General features: G+C 36.2%; 1 protein-coding gene across 6 annotated transcripts in view; it reads right to left on the bottom strand.

The window, feature by feature from the left end:
• Positions 1-20,139, bottom strand: part of USP9X (ubiquitin specific peptidase 9 X-linked) — a 485,115-nt gene that overhangs the window by 71,824 nt on the left and 393,152 nt on the right. For 4 of the 6 annotated variants that reach the window (XM_049107421.1, XM_025468828.3, XM_025468827.3 and 1 more), the window contains 4 exons: positions 17,726-17,932; positions 16,143-16,279; positions 14,529-14,677; positions 2,176-2,263 (listed from right to left, as the gene is read on the bottom strand). In XM_049107421.1, coding sequence (XP_048963378.1) covers positions 2,176-2,263; positions 14,529-14,677; positions 16,143-16,279; positions 17,726-17,932 — 581 coding nt within the window. The remainder of the gene's footprint in view (positions 1-2,175; positions 2,264-14,528; positions 14,678-16,142; positions 16,280-17,725; positions 17,933-20,139) is intronic. The other 2 variants (XM_049107422.1, XM_025468829.3) reach the window with 1 other exon arrangement.

The following is a 20,139-nucleotide window of genomic DNA, read 5'->3' as shown; positions in this document are numbered from 1 at the left end:
TCAAAATTTCTTTAAGTTTTAATGCTTTCTGATGTTCTAATACGCATTACTCCATACCTGGCCACACTGAACAGAACAGACTACATAGGATTTTACTTTCTCTGCCAATCTTTAATAGGATGCTTATCAATGATTCAGTGATGCTCTCTGGGGTCTTTTTCATTTTGTGAATGTTGGTTAAGACAATGAAGGTGAATTTTGTTACAGCTACAGTCTCTTCTATGAACTCTGTATTTCTTTTAGCATTCCTCCACCCACCCTGTCTGCCCTATCAGTGAATAACAGGAAAAGAGAAAACTTCAGTTTATTCTGAATTATAGCACAGAATTTCTAGCTTACTTAACAATGGTTCCACACCTAGTAAAGGAGTAAAGTGAATGTATTTCATGTCAGTGGGTTCCCTCATTATTTCTAAGTATTTTGGGATCCCAATCCTAGGTTCTTTGATGTTTTAAAAGAATTGCTGAGCTTTAAGATTTCTAGCACCTAGTCCTACCTAACCCTGTTACCTCTAATTTACGGATGATATAAAATGTCCTCCATGGTAACATGCATTTTTTTTTCAAGCTTGTTGTTTTTAAATACAATAGCAGAAAACTTTCTTCAAGCAAAAATTCCATTTCAAAGTCCAATGTATAAAATACAAGTGGGGCTGCCCCAGTTGTTGGAAGGAGGAAAGAAAGGAGAAATGGGGATCAGATCTCCATTGCTTGTTTAGAAATCTTGAAGGAAACTCCTTAGAAGCCCTAAGGATCCAAGACAGATTTACAAAAATCACTGCCTAATATAAAGAGCATAGTCCTTGTAGTCAGATCTAGAGCAGCAGCACAACGCCAGTCAATATTGGCTGTGAGATTTCAAAGAAGCTAGTTTAATCCATGCCGATCTCCATTTTCTTTTTAATCAAATGGGGAGAATACCTGCCTTCTGCATGGTTATGAGGATTAAATGTGAAGTGTTTAACATAGACCAAGTAATACAGTAAGTAAAGTTAAGATTCTTTTCCCCTGTGTTGCTATAGGTCATGTACATAGGTACTAATAGAGTATGGAGTAGAACAGATCCTGTGATTCCAAACATGAAGATAGTAGAACTCATAACCATTTTTCTGTTCTAGGAAACCTAAGGGATACAACACACACCAATCAGTAACAGTGGCTCACTAAGGCAGTGATTCTCGATCTGGAGAGGTAGGAGCTTCTATCCAGGTGGTTAAAAATCAAAACACACACAGAAAAAAACATTTCATTTTCAACAAAAGCCAAATTTCTTAAAATCTGGTGGCTGAAGTTTTTCAAGTTAAGATAATTATTTAACTATTTATATAAAAAAATTACTATTTATATAAATGTTTCCCAGTAAATAAACACATAGTTCAATAAACAAGTCCATAATTAACTCAGCTCAGGAGAAAATCCCCCAATGTATCAAAATAATAAATGCAATAGATTTCTCAAAACATTGACAATTTGGGCATTTCTCTTGGCACACTTAGAAACTGAATAAGCACCTCTATAGTACGTGGTTTCTGAATTCACAAGAAACCGATCATAAAATTTTTTTAACAATTTCAAATCTGTTAGGTGTATAATCATTAAAAAATAATTATCACTGAGCAAATTCAAATTCAGGCTGGGACAAATTTAGCTTTGGCCAAAAGGGATCAACCTCTTTGCCTCATCCCCATCAGAATAATGTTATTCCCACATTCAAATCTCCTTTGTCAGCCACTGCTAGAATAAACCAGGCAGCAGTGGATGCAAACCACTCTTTTGAGGTGTTGAGCCAATAGCCCTTTGTCTCCATTTCCTTATGGTCTAGGATACCAGTACTAAGGTCAGTAGAGTTCTCCAGCAGGTTGTGTCAAAATACAGAAATTTAATCATTAAACTTATTTTTAGCAAAAACAAATAAGAAGGACAAAAGTATATACAAAAATCTTAAAATGTGTTCTCTTCAAACATTGAAAAGTTAAAACTTAGCCAATAATTTCAAAGTATTACATCATAAACACATAGGGAAATGACCTTTGACTTTTAGGTAATCATTTCCTTGTGAGAAAATTAAATGTGGCAGGCGAAAGGTCACCTAAAAAAGACTTAACTATACAGCACATTAACTAAGCATTCTTTATCTGTGTCTTAAAGAGAGCAACATTGATGGTTTAAAACAAACCTAAGGAAGTTAAGCCGTTCCTGGACTTCTTGCACATGACTATATCTACTTCCCAGCCTCACAGTTTGTGGGTCATAGTCTTCATGATCTACAAATTAAAAAAATCACGCATTATACACATGGATATCCACTGCTGGCTTTAACCAAAGGTAATTAAGTCCGTTGAAATGTCATTAATTCTTTATTAAAAGGCAAACTAATGTTTACTAATTATTGATGGTTTCTACCCATCTATTTTCCCTAAAATACGAACTTTTTACATAACCAAAAAAAAAAAAAGTGTTAAACATGCTGTCAAAAATAATTCTTCATAGCCTATCTGCACTATCTTTATACACAACGAAGCAATTTTTGTTTATAGCCTAAAATTGACCTGAGTGGTCTGTGAACATGAACTACCATGACAAAATTTTTCCGATTTCCTGTTATACTGAAAACTGTCTTCATAGAGAAAAAAAGTTATATAAAAAGTATATATTGTCAATTTTTACCTATTGACACAAGGGTAACACAAGATGCTATTCTGTAACTAAGTTATCATAGTTATCAGCAATAAGCAATAGCTTGTTGTAAGTCTAGAACGTCTCAGAAATTCAAGAAAACCTACCTCTCCATCATAACCATGTGTATAGGTATGGGTCACTAAACCTAACTTAATCTGTAAATTCTTTCTTTTAAAAAAAAAAAAAAAGGGAGCCTGGGTGGCTTAGTCAGTTAAACAACTGACTCTTGATTTCAGCTCAGGTCTTGATCTCAGGGAGCTGGGACTGAGCCCAGCCTCAGACTCCTTGATCAGCTCAGAGTCTCTCCCTCTGTCCCTCCCCCCACTCGACTGCACATGAGTTTTCTCTCTACAAATTAACAAATAAAAAGCTTTAAAAATCAAATAAAAGAAAAAGAGGGTGCCTAGGAGGACCAGTAGGTTGAGAGTCTGACTCTTGGTTCTGGCTCAGGTCAGTTGTCGAGGTTGTGGGATTCAGCCCCATGTTGGGCTCTGTGCTCAGTGTGGATGGAGTCTGCTTGAGATTCTCTCCCTCTCCTCCTACTTATGATTGCGCTCTCTCAAATGAATAAATCTTCAAAAAAAAAAAAAAAGAAGAGAAAAAGAATGCTATCAAATTCTTTGGTTTTACTTCCATTACAGTATACAATGGATGGAAAAGCCTCAGTATTTGCTATGAAAGACCACAGCAAAACATCTTAAAAAGGACTTACTGTCCTAAAAATACCATGGACGGTGGCTTTCGTACTGTGAAATCACCAATTTGATTTAATGGGAAAAAGCAGCATGACATGGAAATGGCACTAAAAGAGACATGAAGCAAATTCCCTGATAATGCCATCAACCATGAGAAAATCACTGACCCTTCTTCCAGAAAGTTGTACCAAGTTATGGAGGAATGAGAAATTGTGTGATTTCTCTTTAGTATTAATTACTGATCAATTATTACCAGATCATGGACTTTATGGTACGTGTGCTACCACCACAGAATACTAATTATATGAGACCTTTCAGAAGTAGTCCTAAACACATACTCTCTACATCCTTGAAAGTCAATTTCATTAGGGCTGAGGACTTTATTTTTTTTATTTTTTAAAGATTTTATTTATTTACTCATGAGAGACATACAGAGAGAGGCAAAGACACAGGCAGAGGGAGAAGCAGACTCCATGCAGGAAGGCCAACGTGGGACTTAATCCTGGGTCTCCAGGATCATGCCCTGGGCTGAAGGCGGCGCTAAACTGCTGAGCCACCTGGGCTGCCCCAGAATATCAAATTCTAATCAACTATGTAGATTTTTTTTTTTTTTTTTTTTAAAGAGGGAGAAAGAGAAGGGGGGAGGGACAGAGGAAAGATGACAGAGCATCTTGAACAGGCTCCACACCCAGCATGGAGCAGCTCAACATGGGGCCAGATCTCTCAATCACAAGTTCATAACCTGAGCTGATATCAAGAGTTGGATGCTTAACTGACTGAGCCACCCAGGCACCCCAAAATTTTCCTTATCAAAGAATATGTGCTTAGGTATTTGAATAATCAATGGACTTCAGTTGCCTTTTAAAAAACGTTAACAAGTAGTTTATGCATAGCTTTATTTACTTACCATGTTCTTTTGTAGGGGAAATTTTAAATTTTAGTAATTTCAACCTTAAGTTTTAAAAAGAATGTAAGAATTCCTTTATCACCTTCACCCCATTCACCAGTTGCTGACAACCTGACCCATTTGCTTCATTAGTTGCTACATATATAAAATTTTCCTAAATTATTTCAGTTGAAGACATTGCTCTTCACCCCTGAATACTCAAGTATTTCCAAATAATGAAGACACTTGCTAATATAACATTACAATTGTCAAATTAATACTTATATACAGTACTAAAGTTAACTTTCATCACTTGGTTAATATGGTTCCAGTAAGTTACTACACTATAAAGTTACCATTTTTCTTTTAATAATCTATAAGTAATTAGTGGGGAGAGACCTGCAGACTATATAAGTGTCTTGCTTCTTACCGAACTTTTATACTACGTTTAGTATCCCCACCCCTTTTTTATTTACATACCAGGAATTTATCAATAACTAGGATCCTGGATGCCTGGCTGGCTCACGTGGTAGAACATGTGACTCTTGATCTTGGGGACCTAAATTTGAGCTCCACAGTGGGCATGGAGCCTACTTTAAAAAAAACAGTAACAACAAAAAACTAGGAAACTGAACACAGGAAAAACTTTGAAAATGCTTAACGAATATCAAACAATAATTAAGAAAAGTCAAGAAGTAAGAAGATCCATCAATGCTAAATAGGAAGAGAGAGACATTACACTTAGCTACAGAACAGCTTTTGGGTTTGGGTTGTCAGAACATCAACAGGATAGTTGGTGGTTTTTCTTGTTCAGTCTAAATACTGTGATTTGTTAGTAGTCAAAGATGATCCATTTTTAACTCCATTATCAGCAATAAATTTAACGATTTATTTCTATTAATTACATTCCACTGATGCATAATCTATTCTGATGTCAGTACCACACTGTCTTGATTATGGTTATTTTGCATTAAGTTTTGAGATCAGAAAGTATTATAGGTCAGCCAACTTTAGTTTTCATCAAGACCGTCTTGGCTATCCATTTCTGGGATCAGCATGCCAACTTCTATAAAAAGAAAGTTTGGATTTCTATAGGGATTGTGTTAAATCTATAGATCAACTTGCAGAGTGCTGTGACCTTAACAATTTTAACTGTTCCAATTCGGTGAACCTGGTCTGTCTCTCCATTTAGATCTTTAACTTCTTTCAACAATATTATTCTGTAGTTTAATATGTACAAGTTTTGGGACACCTGGGTGGCTTAGCAGATGGTCAAATCTGCCTTCAGACCAGCACATGATCCTGGAGTCCCGGGATCGAGTCCTTCATCGGGCTCCCTGCCTAGGTCTCTGCTTCTCTCTCATGAATAAATAAAATCTTTAAAAAAAATAAATGTACAAGTTTTGGGGGCAGCTTAGCTGGCTTAGTGGAGTGTGAGACTCTTGATCTCAGGGTTGTGTATTTGAGTCACATACTGGGTGCAGAGATTTCTTTAAAAAATAGTAATACACGTTTTATACTTTTGGTTCAATTCATTCTTAAATGTTTCATTTTTATAAAGCTATTATAAATAAAATTATTTAATTTTCAGGTTCATTTTTGTTGAGCATGCAGATATACAAATGACATTTATATAGTGATCTTAATTCCTGTAATCTAGTTTTTTTTTTTTTAATTTTATTTATGATAGTCACAGAGAGAGAGAGAGAGAGGCAGAGACACAGGCAGAGGGAGAAGCAGGCTCCATGCACCGGGAGCCCGACGTGGGATTCGATCCCGGATCTCCAGGATCGCGCCCTGGGCCAAAGGCAGGCGCCAAACCGCTGCGCCACCCAGGGATCCCCTGTAATCTAGTTTTGATAAATTTTAGGGATTTCCTTAGGATTTCTATATACAGATGTTTTCTGTGATAAGTTATGCTTTTTCCAATGTGGATGTTTATTTTTCTTGCCTTGTTGCTCAGGCCAGCACTGCCACAGAACGTTAAATAGGAGGACTAGCATGGACATCTTAGTCTCACTCTTGATGCTAAGGGGAAAGCAGCCAGTTTTCCACCATTAAGTGAGATTAACGGAGATCTTTGAGATATCCTTTATCAGGTTGATACCGTCTATTCCTACTTTGTTGAATGATTTCAAAATGAAAGGTGTTAAAAAAAAAAAATGAAAGGTGTTGAATTTTGTCAAACGCCTTTCCTTCATGTACAAGATTAACCTAAGTTTTGATCCTTTATTAATATGATGTATCACAATGGCATCAAACCAACTTTGTTCCAGAGATACATTCCAATTAGTTACAATAAATAATCTTTTTCTTTTTTAAAATTCTTAAGTATTCTCCACATCCAATGTGGGGCTTGAACTCAAAGCTCAAAATCAAGAGTTGCATGCTCTTTTGACTGAGTCAGCAAGGCGCCTCCATAATCCTTTACAGTATGTTGTTAAATTTGGTTTACTTATTTCTTAGGGGGAGGGGGTTGAATCTATACTCAAAGGATATTGGTCTATAGTTTTCTGATGTCTTTGTATTATATTGGCATCAGGGTAATAAGCTTCATAGAAGGAGTGTTCCTTAATTTTTTGGGAAGATTTAGAAGGTCCAGTAGTAATTCTTCTTTAACTGTTCAGCAAAATTCACTAACGAAACCATATGGTCCTGGAATTTCTTTGTGCTAATTTGCTTGGTTATTAATACACTCTTTTTACTTGATAGGAGTCTATTCAACTTTTTAACAATTCCTTCAATTTCAGTAATTTGGTATTCTCATGTTTGTCCCTAAGATCACTAATGGTATCCTCTCACTTCTGATTTTTCATAATTGAGTCTTATTTTCTTAGCCTAGCTCAAGTTTTGTCAATTTTGCTGATCTTTTCAAAAATCTAACTTTCAGTTTCATTGATTTACTCTCTCTTATCTTGATTTCCCCTCTAATAATCTTCATTATTTTCTTCCTTTCTTCTTTGGGTTTAGTTTGCTCTTTTCTAGTTTCTGAAAGTTACGGATTTTCTAACTTTCTTTTTTATAATAAACATTTGGAGGTACAAATTTCTTAGTAACTTTCCCCATATTTTGGGATTTTGTTTTCATTCATCTCAGTATATTCTCATTTCACAGATATCATTGCTTCCCTGACCTGTTCTTTGAGCATATACTTAAACACATACTTGTGAAATCACCAATTTCCTTTTTTATTTATAGTTTAATTCAATTGTGGACAAAACCCCTACCTTATAAGATTTCAAAACTTTAGGTTATTAAGGCTTGCTGATGGCCCAGAATACGGTCTGTCCTGCAGAATATTCTATTTACACTTACAAATGTACAATAGCTGTTGCTGGAGAGTATTCCAAAGATACTTGTGATATACGGATTACTGGTTTACGGTGTTCTAAAGTTTGACAGGCATACTTTGGAGATATTACAAGTTTGGTTCCAGGCCCCCAAAACAAAGCAAGTATTGCAATAAAGTGAGTCAAATGAAGTTCTTGGCTTTCCAGTGCATCTGAAAGTTATTCTGTATTAGAATCAACTAAGCAGAAGCATTAGTCTTAAAAAACAATGCAAATACCTTAATTTAAAAACAATTTATCGCTAAAAAATACTAATCATCTGAGCATTTGGCAAGTCATAATCATCACAGTTCACCTTAACAAGTACAATGAAAGAGTCTGAAATACTGTGAGAATTACTAAAATGTGAGAGACATGAAGTGAGCAAATGTTACTGGAAAAATAGCAGCGATAGAATTGCTTGATGCAGACTTGTCACAAACCTTCAATTTGTAAAGTATACAATTATCTTTAAAGAGCAATAAAACAAGGTATGCCTGTATTCTCCCCCCTCCACCCCCCCACCCCCCCCCCGGGCTTTGAATTACTGTCTGGTGTTACTTACTGTCAGCCTAATTACTCCCTTTAGTATTTCTTGCAGGGCAAGTCTGCTAACAATAAATTCTCAGTATTTATCTGGGAATGTCTTTATTTTGCCTTTATTTTTTAAAGATAGGTTTGATTCTTAGGTCCCTCCACTGCCCCATCACTTCACGTAAATTATCCTAATGCCTCCTGGTCTCCAGTGTTCTAAAAAAGAAGTTGTTAATTTTATAGAGGTTTCCTTGTGAAGTCAGTTTTCTTTTACTTCCTTCAAAATTTCTTACAACTATGATGTGCCTGCATCCAGGTCTAATTTTAACTTACTTGGAATTCTTTAAGGTTCTTGTGTGGTTTAAGGTCTGTCTCTCACTGAAATCTAGAAGTCTTCAGTGATTATGTCCTTTTCTGGTCTCTATTCTCTCCCCGCGTATCCTTCCAGCACACTCATTATTTTTTTAAGATTTTATTTATTTATTCATGAAAAAGAGAGAGAGAGAGAGAGAGAGCACGAGGCAGAAACATAGGCAGAGGGAGAAGCAGGCTCCCTGCGGGGAACCTGATGCGGTACTCCATCCTAGGACCCTAGCATCACCCCCTGAGCTGAAGGCAGATGTTCAACCACTGAGCCACCCAGGCATCTCCCCAACCCCCATACTCTCATTACATGTAGGTTGGTACTCTTTTAATGCTGTCCTGTATTTCTTTTTTTTTTTTAATTTTTATTTATTTATGATAGTCACACACAGAGAGAGAGAGAGAGAGAGAGAGAGAGAGAGAGAGGCAGAGACATAGGCAGAGGGAGAAGTAGGCTCCATGCACCAGGAGCCCGACGTGGGATTCGATCCCAGGTCTCCAGGATCACGCCCTGGGCCAAAGGCAGGCGCCAAACCGCTGTGCCACCCAGGGATCCCTGCTGTCCTGTATTTCTCGAAGACTCCATTTTTCTTTATCCCTTCTTCACTGTTCTTCAGATTGTATAATTTCTATTGCCCAATCTTCAAGTTGAGAGATTGATTCTTCTTTCAGCTCAAATCTGTTCAGCCCTTGAGGCAAATTTTTCATTTTGGGTACTATAGTTTTTAACTCCAGAATTTCCATTTGATTCTCTTTTTAAGAAAAGACTATTTTGTTATTGCTATTCTCAACGAAAACTATCATGATACTTCCCTTTAATTCTTTAGACAAGTTCACACAGCTCCTTGAGCATATTGCAATAACTTCTTTCAAGTCTTTGTCTACAGAATCTACCATATGGGCCTTTTCAGAGGCAGTTTCTATGGTCTGTGTATGTATGGGTGACACCTTTAAATTTTTTTTTTTTGGTGGAAATCTGGGTATTTAACAGTTAGTAGCAACCTGAATACTGACACCACCCACTCACTCCCTGAGTTGTTGTTGTTGTTTCCTTGGTTGTTTAGTGACTAGGGTGAACTAACTCTAAGAAGTCGATATCATCCACAGTGTTTCTCCTTGTTTTTACCTTTCAGCCTTGCCACCTGTAGATTGTTCTTGGTTCAGCACTAGCCCCTTAGTGGCCAAAGGCTGTAATTAAATCCCCTTGGCTAGTTAAATTATTACCCTTTACCAGTGGATGAAGTATGGCTTGGATACTATCATTGTAGTTCAAGTAGTTTTTGTCTCACATTCAGTCAAGGGCTAGTAGTAGGTGGGAGGTTTTCTTCCCAATAATTCATGAGGGTGGTCTTAGGCATGAAACACAGTGTTTCTGACTATAAGGAATAGGTTTTATTCCTTTTACTTCTAAAAGGGATACAATTTTACTTTTAAGCCTAGATTCCTAGGAATTGCCTCAGGTGTCATGGTAGCTTATAATTCACCCACTGGTCAGAAGTTGAATTTAAGTCCTTGAGCCAGTGAAGCTTACCACCTTTCCCGATAGATTGGCATGTGGACTGAAGAATGTTTTCAAGTTGTCCATGTCTTCCTCTAATTGCTTCTGAGTGGGTACAATCTAATGCATGTGCAGAACATTTGTGACAGCCTATGGCTGACTGTGCTCCCAGGTGGGCTCATCTTGACTGTCTCCTTATCTAAATCTCTGTTAAATTTTTTATTGCTCTGCAGTTTCATTGGTTAGTAGGAGTACTATCAGCTCCCTCTTAATTGCTCTTCACCAAAATTTCCACTGCTTTTAATAATGCTTTTAAGAAGTCATGATCTGGTCCAAATAAGGTCAACCCCTTCAGGCCTAACTGAACTCTTCATCCTCACAGCCTGTCTCTCCCTCTGGGCAGAACCTCTGTGCTACTGCACAGGAATTGGTGACAACATAGCAAGCAGCTTCTCCAAGAGAAATACCTCTGGCTCTGTTGAGGGGTGCTGGTGCATGGGAAACGGAAATACCCGATTTTCTCAGTCTGGCTCCCTAGGCACAGAATTTGTATCTTATGACATAGCAAACTGCAATGGGAGTAATCGGAGCTTCAGTATTCTCAGACTGCCATGACTAAAGCAAAGCTTTAGACCTACGAGTAGACACTGAGCAGGATAAGGGAGTCTCTGTTTTCTTAACATGACTGCCTTAGAACAGAACTTCTGTAAAACATTAACTGGGGAAGATAATAAGCTCCAATCTTATGCCCCTCTTATGGTGGAACCACAGCCCTGGACTGGCAGCTGTAGAGAGAGAAAGTTGTAGCTCAAATGCTACAGACTCTTCTTGTTCTTCTCAAGAGATTTTCTTGAATAATTATTTCACCATTTTCTGTATCCCCTTAGAATCATTTCCAGGTACTTTCAATGATTATTTAAAAACTTTTCTTCAGCAAAATGGTTGTTTTGTTAAAGAGAAGGTCCACTGAGGGGTGCCTCAGTTGGTTGATCATCTGACTCTTGATTTCAGCTCACTTAGGGTTGTGAGATCAAGCCGTGTGTTGGGCTGCATGCTCAGTGGTTAGTCGCATGAGATTCTCCCTCTCCCCCACCTGCCCTTTGCATGCTCTCTGTAAAATAAATCATCTTTAAAAGAAAAAAAATAAGGTCCACTGAGCATCTTACTCCCACCATTCAAAAAGTTAAAACCCCTCATCCCATGTTTTTTTTTTTTTTTTAATCATCACCGCATGTTCTATATATATATTCGTTGATACTTTCTAACAGCATGGACTTAGGGGTCTGTAGCTTATTTAATGGGTTTAGTTATTTTTATTATTTACTTAGACCTAATTTTGGCCAGTAAGAGCTGGCTCCTATTTGTTTTCGAAATGTCAACTACTTTTTTTTTTTTAATTAGAGAGAGAGAGAATGTGCTTCGCAACTTGGAGGATGGACAGAGGAAGAGAGAATCTCTAACAGACTCCCTGCTGAGTGCAGAACCCAAGGCAAGACTCTAATCTTATGACCCTGATGACTCGAGCCATAATCAAGAGTGTAAAATCAAGAGTCCGACGAGGATGATCAACTGACCAAGCCACTCAGGCAGCCTTTAACAAAATTCTTTAAACCCTTTCTAACTTTCTAAAATACGATGCTGGAGGCCCATCTTACATACTTTTCATACAACCAGTCATGGAAATAACCATTACTCCAGAAAAGTATAAGCTATTTATAAAACGAAGACTCAATTTTTTAAAAAATCAGAAAGAGCCCACACAGACCTAACTGTATTTCATGACTGATGTGTAGGAATGAGCCACAGCGGAGAACGTCTAGAAGACGTTACAACCCTAACACAGAGCACTGTTGGTGAATGACACTCATGAAACAATCTTTTATGGGGAAAAATGTTCCTAAGAATCACCAGTACTGGATGTAAGAGATTCAGAAGATGTCAAAGAAGTAGCTGTCCTTGGAAAACAGAATGCAAAAGTACGATATACAATGAAGATTAAGTTCTACAACTCTATCCAGAAAGCAGAAAAAGTGGTAAATAAAATGATCAATACGTGTTCAAGTCAATACAATGACTACCCTACCAATGAGGCAAAATGTTGAGTGAAGATTAAAAGTGGTCCTTCTACTTTGTGTGTACTAAAAAACTTTTAAAGGATGACCAGTAAGCACCAGTGTCTGAAGGCACTATTAGTAAGAACACAGGAGTAAATATTGGAGAGAATTTTAATAAATTCATTACTTTATCTAAATAATATTAAAAAGGGAGGTAGAATCAGCTGCCCCTACTACTGTAAAAATGTCTTATTCCAAAACTAAAGGTGCTAGTGGAGATGAAATATGGGTAGGATAAATATGTAATACTGATATAATAGTTAACCAAAATTAAAAGTATCAGAAAATTGTGGAATCTTGATGTTATCCTGCGAATAGTAGGTTTATACCAAATGAAATCTATGGAATACTTCTATTATACAGAGATAAAACCTATAATTTACTTCAGAATTCCAAATTCGGAAGTTGGTGGCTGATGTTATCACAGAAGTGACTTAATACTGCAGAAAGTTTAACAGGAGAATTTCACTAGTTTTAAACCCATATTTAAGGATCTGTAGACCAACCATTCGGTATTAATCAGAAGAGTACTGTAATAAAGGAAGAAGTTATCAAAGTTACAAGAAACACAAGGTGTGTCAATGAATTCAGGGGACCATCAATAACAAAAATCTAAGAGTTTATAATGTGCTGTGCATTGTTCTAGTATACATAACTTGCCCAAGGTCATAAACCTAATATATTTTGGTCATTTTCAAATCTAGACAATCAAACTTGTATGAAGAATCATACCTCTTATGGAGCTACAATTTAAGGAGGGAAAACTGAAGACTGAAAACCTTCTTGTGACAATAAAATTGAGATGAGGCAATGACTCATGTAAAATTTGACTAAAACAAAGCTGAGAACTCTAGTAAGGCTGAACTGCACATGCATCAGCATTACGTGACTGTCCCGACAACATAGTATTCAACTTCTGGCAATGAAAAGAACTGAAACACACAATGAAGTAAATAAAAATTGTATCTCAGCACACATGATTTATATGGCTGCATTTTGGGGGAAGGCCTACAATGGTGTTTCTGAGAACTTTGTGCCAGCAAGGAGAGATGAGGCCAAAACAAAGAATCTGCATTATGTTAAATTGAGCCTAGATGCTTGACTGATTGGGTATATTATGTGGAAACCTCTTGTGCTTCTCTGATTTTGGCTGCATTTGGTACAGAACATAAATCACATGGTCACATGCTCTGATTGTCTTATCATGCTGCTTAGAATGAACTGAGGCCTGAAACTATAGAAGATCGTTGCCTGGTGCCTATCAACCACCCGATGCTTAGATTGCTTATCTAGCTCTACAATCTACAGCCTTGGAGAACTCAGTTGGCCCTGAGGGAGGGTAAAGGAAGGACAAAGGAATCAACACAATCGTAGGCATATCTGAAGAGCTGCTTAATTTTTCCATTATATTTATCTGAATTTTAGATGGAAATATATATATCCTATGTTAAGCAAATCCTATGATTTACAAGCATCTTGGGATTTTATTCAAGAATGCCAAGAGTTTAATCTACTCTTCAAATACTATTAGAAATATTATATCTAATATAGGACTACTGGTTTCTGTAGACTCTTATGTAATGTAACATGTTAAATCAGTAATATGTTCAGTACCCATTATGTTCAGTTCTATTTCTAGCAGTGGTAGTATCAAGTTTTCTTTCTTTGGCCATGCGAACAACATTGGGCCTAAAAGACCGTGGAATGTTACTAGAAACCCATCCTTACTCTAGCATAGACACAACCGTCAGAGGGCAAAAAAGAGTACTGAGGCAGAGTTCCACATATGGCAGGAACTTAAAAACCAGCTGTTGAAACCTCAGGAAACTAACAAATTTAAACAAATTTGCACTTTGAAAACCAACATAAACACGTGGATTCTTGTAGCTTCATATCATTATTTGTGTGAATTTTCCAATTCATATGAAAAGAGTGAAACTCTTGTTTCAAAGTCTGAAACTCTTATAAAATAAGGACTTAGGATTATAAAGGAACTATAATATATACAAGAATAGACATAGACAACACACATTTTCATAAAATAATAAAGGTGATGGTAGTTAACGAACCAAAGCTGAGAGTGAGTCAAGTACATTCCCAAAGAAGGTAATACCAATTATACATAGTATAGAAAGGCGGAACTCCCACAGAAGAGAAAGAAATCAATTTAACAAGGAGAATGGGGAAGGCAAGAACTAAAGAAAGCTTTAAAATGCTGGCTTGGGATTTAGGGTGGGTAAGAACTGAGCATAAAAAGGAACATAAGCTCATAAAGGAACAGTTAATAAGACCAATTATATAAAAAAATAAAAAATAATAAGACCAATTATCTTCCATCTTTTAAAATACTTGTGTTGTCCATTTTTGAGGTAATTTGATTTAAAAAATGCTGGAAAGTTGCTGTTATTTCATGTGAGCTTGCAAAACATACCTCTAGCATACAGCCTCATGCTTTCCATATAAGTTGCAAGGTTTTCTGCTACCAAAGTAACTAGGGCATGATTGTGCTGAAGTTGATTGATTAAGTCATGGCGATAAAATACATGGGGACTTCGCTGAGTTTGACTGAAACGAGAAGAACTTAACAATATAATTAGGCAATTAAACTCTGTTGTAATCAAAAGAGCTTATACAATCTAAATTCTTAGCTACTAATTAAAAAGCTTAGAATGGTTTTCTTCATGACAGAATTGCAATCTTGGCCGTTTACTTTTAAATAACAATATCAAGTAATTTAAAAGAAAATAATGCCTCAAAAACTAAGATATTTATTCCATTATTCTTACTTACACAGAAACTATGCATCAATATTCTCCCATCTCACCACATGGATATCTACCTCAACAACCATTTTCTACTCCTATACTACAGTAGTACTAAAGCACCTGTGTAAGTTTATGTGATTATTTCCAGAATTATGAAATAAGAACATAATCCTTTCAAGACTTGCACTACAAGGATTATGCTCTAATAGTAAGGAATTTGATCAAAGAAAATGCTTTCTGTAAAATTTTATTAGCCATTCGAGGTACATTCTGGGACAGTTGGTGTATAGCCATATTTGCCCACATTACCAGAAAGATAGCTAGCTCCTTTCCAACCTTTTCTACTACATTCACTGAAACCAATAAACTCTCAGTCTTTACTATTCTAGTGGAGATGAAGTCACTGTACCCTGGAAGAGTATGTAAACTACTTTATCTGCCAACAAATACATACATTTGAAAAAGGCAAAAAGGCCAAAAAAATCAAAATATGTCCCTCAAAGAAATGTTACTCTTAATAAGATATATATCTGGATTTTCTCCAGTTTATCCCTATAGCTTTACTAATTTCATATTTTTTCAAGCTTTTGGGGAAAAAAATGAGACAAAGCTGAACCATTGAAACCAAAATATATACAGCCTTACGGTCTTGGGCATAATCTTAATAATCTAGAGCTGCAAAGGATCTTGGCGATCATCTAATTTACATATAAGAAAAACACATTTCTTTCAATTCATAAATCTTTAAAGATGATATGACTGCTCAGACACAAGGGTCATACTCAGGAATCCTGTCCCCACTATAAATATGCTTTGTACTACACCTAGGCTCTCCCTCTGCATATTATTTTTAACTTTTCACATTATCTGTTATAACTCTTATAGAAAGAAAACACCAGGACAAATTATTTTAGTAACCAGAATTCGGCATGTAAAATGATGTATTTAAAGACTCCTATATATAAATAAATACATACCACTAATAGAAATTTAGCTACAATCAATTAAAAAACAAAACCGTATCTTGTTATCTTGCATGAGTAATATAGAATACTGCTGATTCTGATGCTTATAATTTAATTGTGGCTTATTTCTTCATAAATAAAATCAACATGTGGATATGATACAGGAATCTTCTTTTGTTCCAAATTAACCCTTCACTTTGCCTGTCAACCTCCCACTCTTTCTTTTGACAAATTTGCTTTTACCAAGTGAGAATGCTATTTCTTTCAATAAAATATAAAAATAAAAATATTGAAATTTTCTGTTAAAAGCCTTACCTCAAATTTTGAGGGGCTTCACCAAACAAACTACAAATTTCTCTAATTTGTTTCAGTGCAGGAATTACCCATTTGTCATTCGTACGAAGCTCTTCTATAAAGCGATCTATCCACTGGATCTTCTGTGTGTCACGATCCTTAAACAAACAATTTCACTGTTTTAGAGATAGGCCACACACTCAGGAAAATTCCACCTCCAATGACAAAATAGGGCTTTTCTTAAAAGATCATAACAAATGTAATAATTGCAGAAATGAGATTAACAGTAATAAAACGCAGCACAAAATACATTTTCATTTCACATTTACTACCATAACTACAAAAAGCAAAACAATATTATCCAATGTTTCAAAGGATGCTACCATATAATAAAATTCAGCAATAACATATAATCCAATTGTTATTCTATATGGGATTGTTTAGCATGGTGAGGGACACTGAAAATTTCTTTTTTACCAAGAAAATAATGGTATGGCAACTAAGTTAAAAAATTTTCACTGAAAATCAAAATAAGGAAATACGGACATATACACAAAGAGATAAAAGAAAAGTAGTTATGAAAATATTATAAACTCAGAATTATTGCAAATATGATACTCACTTCTCAAACATTATTTACTCCTTCCCCTAAATTAATAGTAAGCAGAAATGCAGGTTTCTGCACTAAGAACTTGAAGTTTGGATTACTTTGTGTGTGTGTGTGTGATCTCTGTTGAAGACTGTTAGTAGTATTTGATATACTAAATACTTACGGAACTGTGATTAGCTAGAAAAAAAAAGGGCATCTGAATCACATACACCTACTTGAACTTATTTATTTAGCTCTCAACGGAATTTCAGTTCATTGGTGTAGCAACAGTTTTAACAAGCGGAAAATTAGTTAACAGCAATTTTAATTTTACCCTGGGTCAACAGCAAATCACACAACAGCTAACATGCTACAAGTTAGAATGCAGGGAAGCTGTTGTGTGATTTGCCCACAGGCAGGGCTCAAAATGTTTTACTATTTAGAACATTCTATTAATTTTTCTTAACTTCCCTGTGAGCAAAGAAAACCCAAATTCTTACCTCTAACATCCCGCATCAGCTTTAATATCTTATGATCTATTTAAAACTGGTATTTCAGCACCATGCACCAACAATGATACCACTACATAAACTGCTTTTTATTTTTTTTAAAGATTTTATTTATTTATGAGAGAGAGAGAGAGAGGCACGCAGAGACACAGGCAGAGGGAGAAGCAGGCTCTGTGCCAGGAGCCCGACGCAGAACTCGATCCCGGGACTCCAGGATCGCGCCCTGGGCCTAAGGCAGGCGCCAAACCGCTGAGCCACCCACGGATCCCCCATAAACTGCTTTTTAAAATACTTTCTCCCAAGGAAACTAAAATGCTTTTCTAGATGATACACAAAATTTTGACAGAGACCTAACATAAGGCAGACTTACATGAAGAAAATAAGTCACTTCTTGAGGATCATTTTAAAAATAACAACGTTGGAAAGATGTGGAACTATTCGTTATCTAAGCCATCCTGAGAATGAAGGTGAAGGTCAAAAAAAGTGAGCAAGGGGGCACACCTTACCTGTGAGCAACTATAATCAAGTATTTTTATGTGGGCACTGAGAGCCAGGTCCATGATATCCACAGGTACATCATCACTGTGGGCCAGATTCCACAGTAGGTTCAACACTTTGTGTGCCATCACACCATCTTTATCATCTTCTGCAAGGCGACGTATCAGCTCAAGAAGCTTTTCACGTTGCTTTTTACTTGCATTTGTCCAACTGGCCTAGAAAAAAAAATTTAAATGACATGAAAACAACAAATTCACCCATCAGTAATTAAATTAAGTGTCATGGGATTAAATATATTCACTGGAAAAACAACACAGCTGAGCACAGAATTATTCTGGTGATAGATGAGAAATAAGAGCAGAATTAAACAAGAAGACAAAAAAAAAAAAATCTCTATTTAAATACCTAAGCTTAGGTCATAATCTCAGGCTTGTGGTATCCAGGCCTAGGCCGGACTCCCCACTCAGCAGGAAGTCTGCTTGTCCTTCTGCCCCTATCCCAGCCCACTTGTGTGCTCTCTAATAAATAGAAAAATTATACTAAAACTTGATAAACACAACCTGATATACAAAGATTTTCATAAATTTAAAAAGCTGATGAGAGCACTGTGCACTACACATGAGAACAAAATATTCTATTAAGTCTGTTATTAACCAATAAAAACAATTTCTAACGTTTGTAAAAATAATTTGGTGCTATTTCAATATAGAAGATAATAATACTCATTTAAAATCTCCATAATAAGGGGAGCCTGGGTGGCTCAGCCAGTCAAGTGTCTGCTTTCAGTTCAGGTCATGATGCTGGGGTCCTGGCTTAGGGAGGAGTCTTTCTCCTTCTCCCTCTGCTATTCCTCCATTTGTGCTCTCTTTCTCTCTCAAATAAATAAAAGCTTAAAAAAATACAATCTCTACAATGGGGGGAACAAAAAAAAAAAAACCTCAAAATGGTATTTTTTTAAAATGCCATTATACAATTCACGTGGGGTAGGTTGTAAGTGATGAAGGCATCAAATGGGTAAAGGCCAGGGCTGTTGCTAAACAGTATGAGAAAAGCTGTATGTATTAAGCTGCTGATGAGTGTTTATTAGAAAATAATGTGAAATCAACCTAATGGCAAGCAACAGAAGGATAACTACGTTAATTATAGGAGATCCTTTCAATGGAATCATTACACACAACCATTTACATTTTGATAAATATGGGATATCTTGGAAGACAATTTTTTTTTAATTTTTTTTTATTTTTTATTTATGATAGGCACGCAGTGAGAGAGAGAGAGAGAGAGGCAGAGACACAGGCAGAGGGAGAAGCAGGCTCCATGCACCGGGAGCCCGACGTGGGATTCGATCCCGGGTCTCCGGGATCACGCCCTGGGCCAAAGGCAGGCGCTAAACCGCTGCGCCACCCAGGGATCCCGGAAGACAACTTTAATGCAAACTTGTAATTCCTTCTAACCCCTCAAAATTATGAAAGAAATATGAAAACTCTACAGGATAACATCTCAAGTACTAGACATTACAATTAAGAACATCTTAAAAAGACAGGTTCACTAGGCATTACATGCCTCCTGAATAAAGAGCACATGACCACCTCTGATGTATTCTAGGAAAAGGGGAAAAAAAAAAAACCCACAGGCCTAAATTTCATACTACTGATATAAAACACAATAATCAATCCAGTTTCTTTAAGGAATAAAGGGAGAAACTGTAGATTCAAAAAAGACTTTAATGACGTATACAACCAATTACAAAGTATGAATACCTTTTCAAACAAATTTCAAAAATAATGATCTGAGACCATTAGAATTTTAATACTATTTTTTAAAAAACAATAAAGAAGAATTTTAATACTATTTGACAGTACTACAGAATTATTAGGGTTTTTTTTTTTTAGGTATGATAATAGTATGAACTTTTTCTTCATATACTCATCTCTGAGGGATATATACAAAAATAATGACGTATGAAAAGGAGAATCAATTAAGAACACCTATTCAGGGGAAGCCACCATAAGGGGAGGAAAAAAGACAACAACTGGGAGAAATTATTTGTGATACTTGAATTGATAAGGACTATCACTGAGAATGCCAAGAACTCCTACAAACCACTAAGAAAATAACCACCCAATAAGGAAATATTAGTCAAAAAACTTCAATAGGGTTTTCACAACAAAATAAAGAATAGAAACATACGAAAAGATGTTCAACCTCATTAGTGATCAAGGATATAAGCAGCTATACCACAATGAGATATTTCATACCAAGCAGATGGTCACAAATCAAGAATTCTGACAAAACAACTGCTGGCTAGGATGTGAAAATCTTGATGGGACTGTACAATAGTATAAATGTTTTGAAGAACAAAGACTTACTTGAAACTAAACTAGGCAAATACCTAAGACTAATCGACAAGTCTGAAATCACT

This window comes from Canis lupus, chromosome X (genome assembly GCF_003254725.2).
Source record: "Canis lupus dingo isolate Sandy chromosome X, ASM325472v2, whole genome shotgun sequence".
NCBI classification, from domain to species: Eukaryota; Metazoa; Chordata; class Mammalia; order Carnivora; family Canidae; genus Canis; species Canis lupus.
This window is presented reverse-complemented; position numbering and strand designations above follow the sequence as displayed.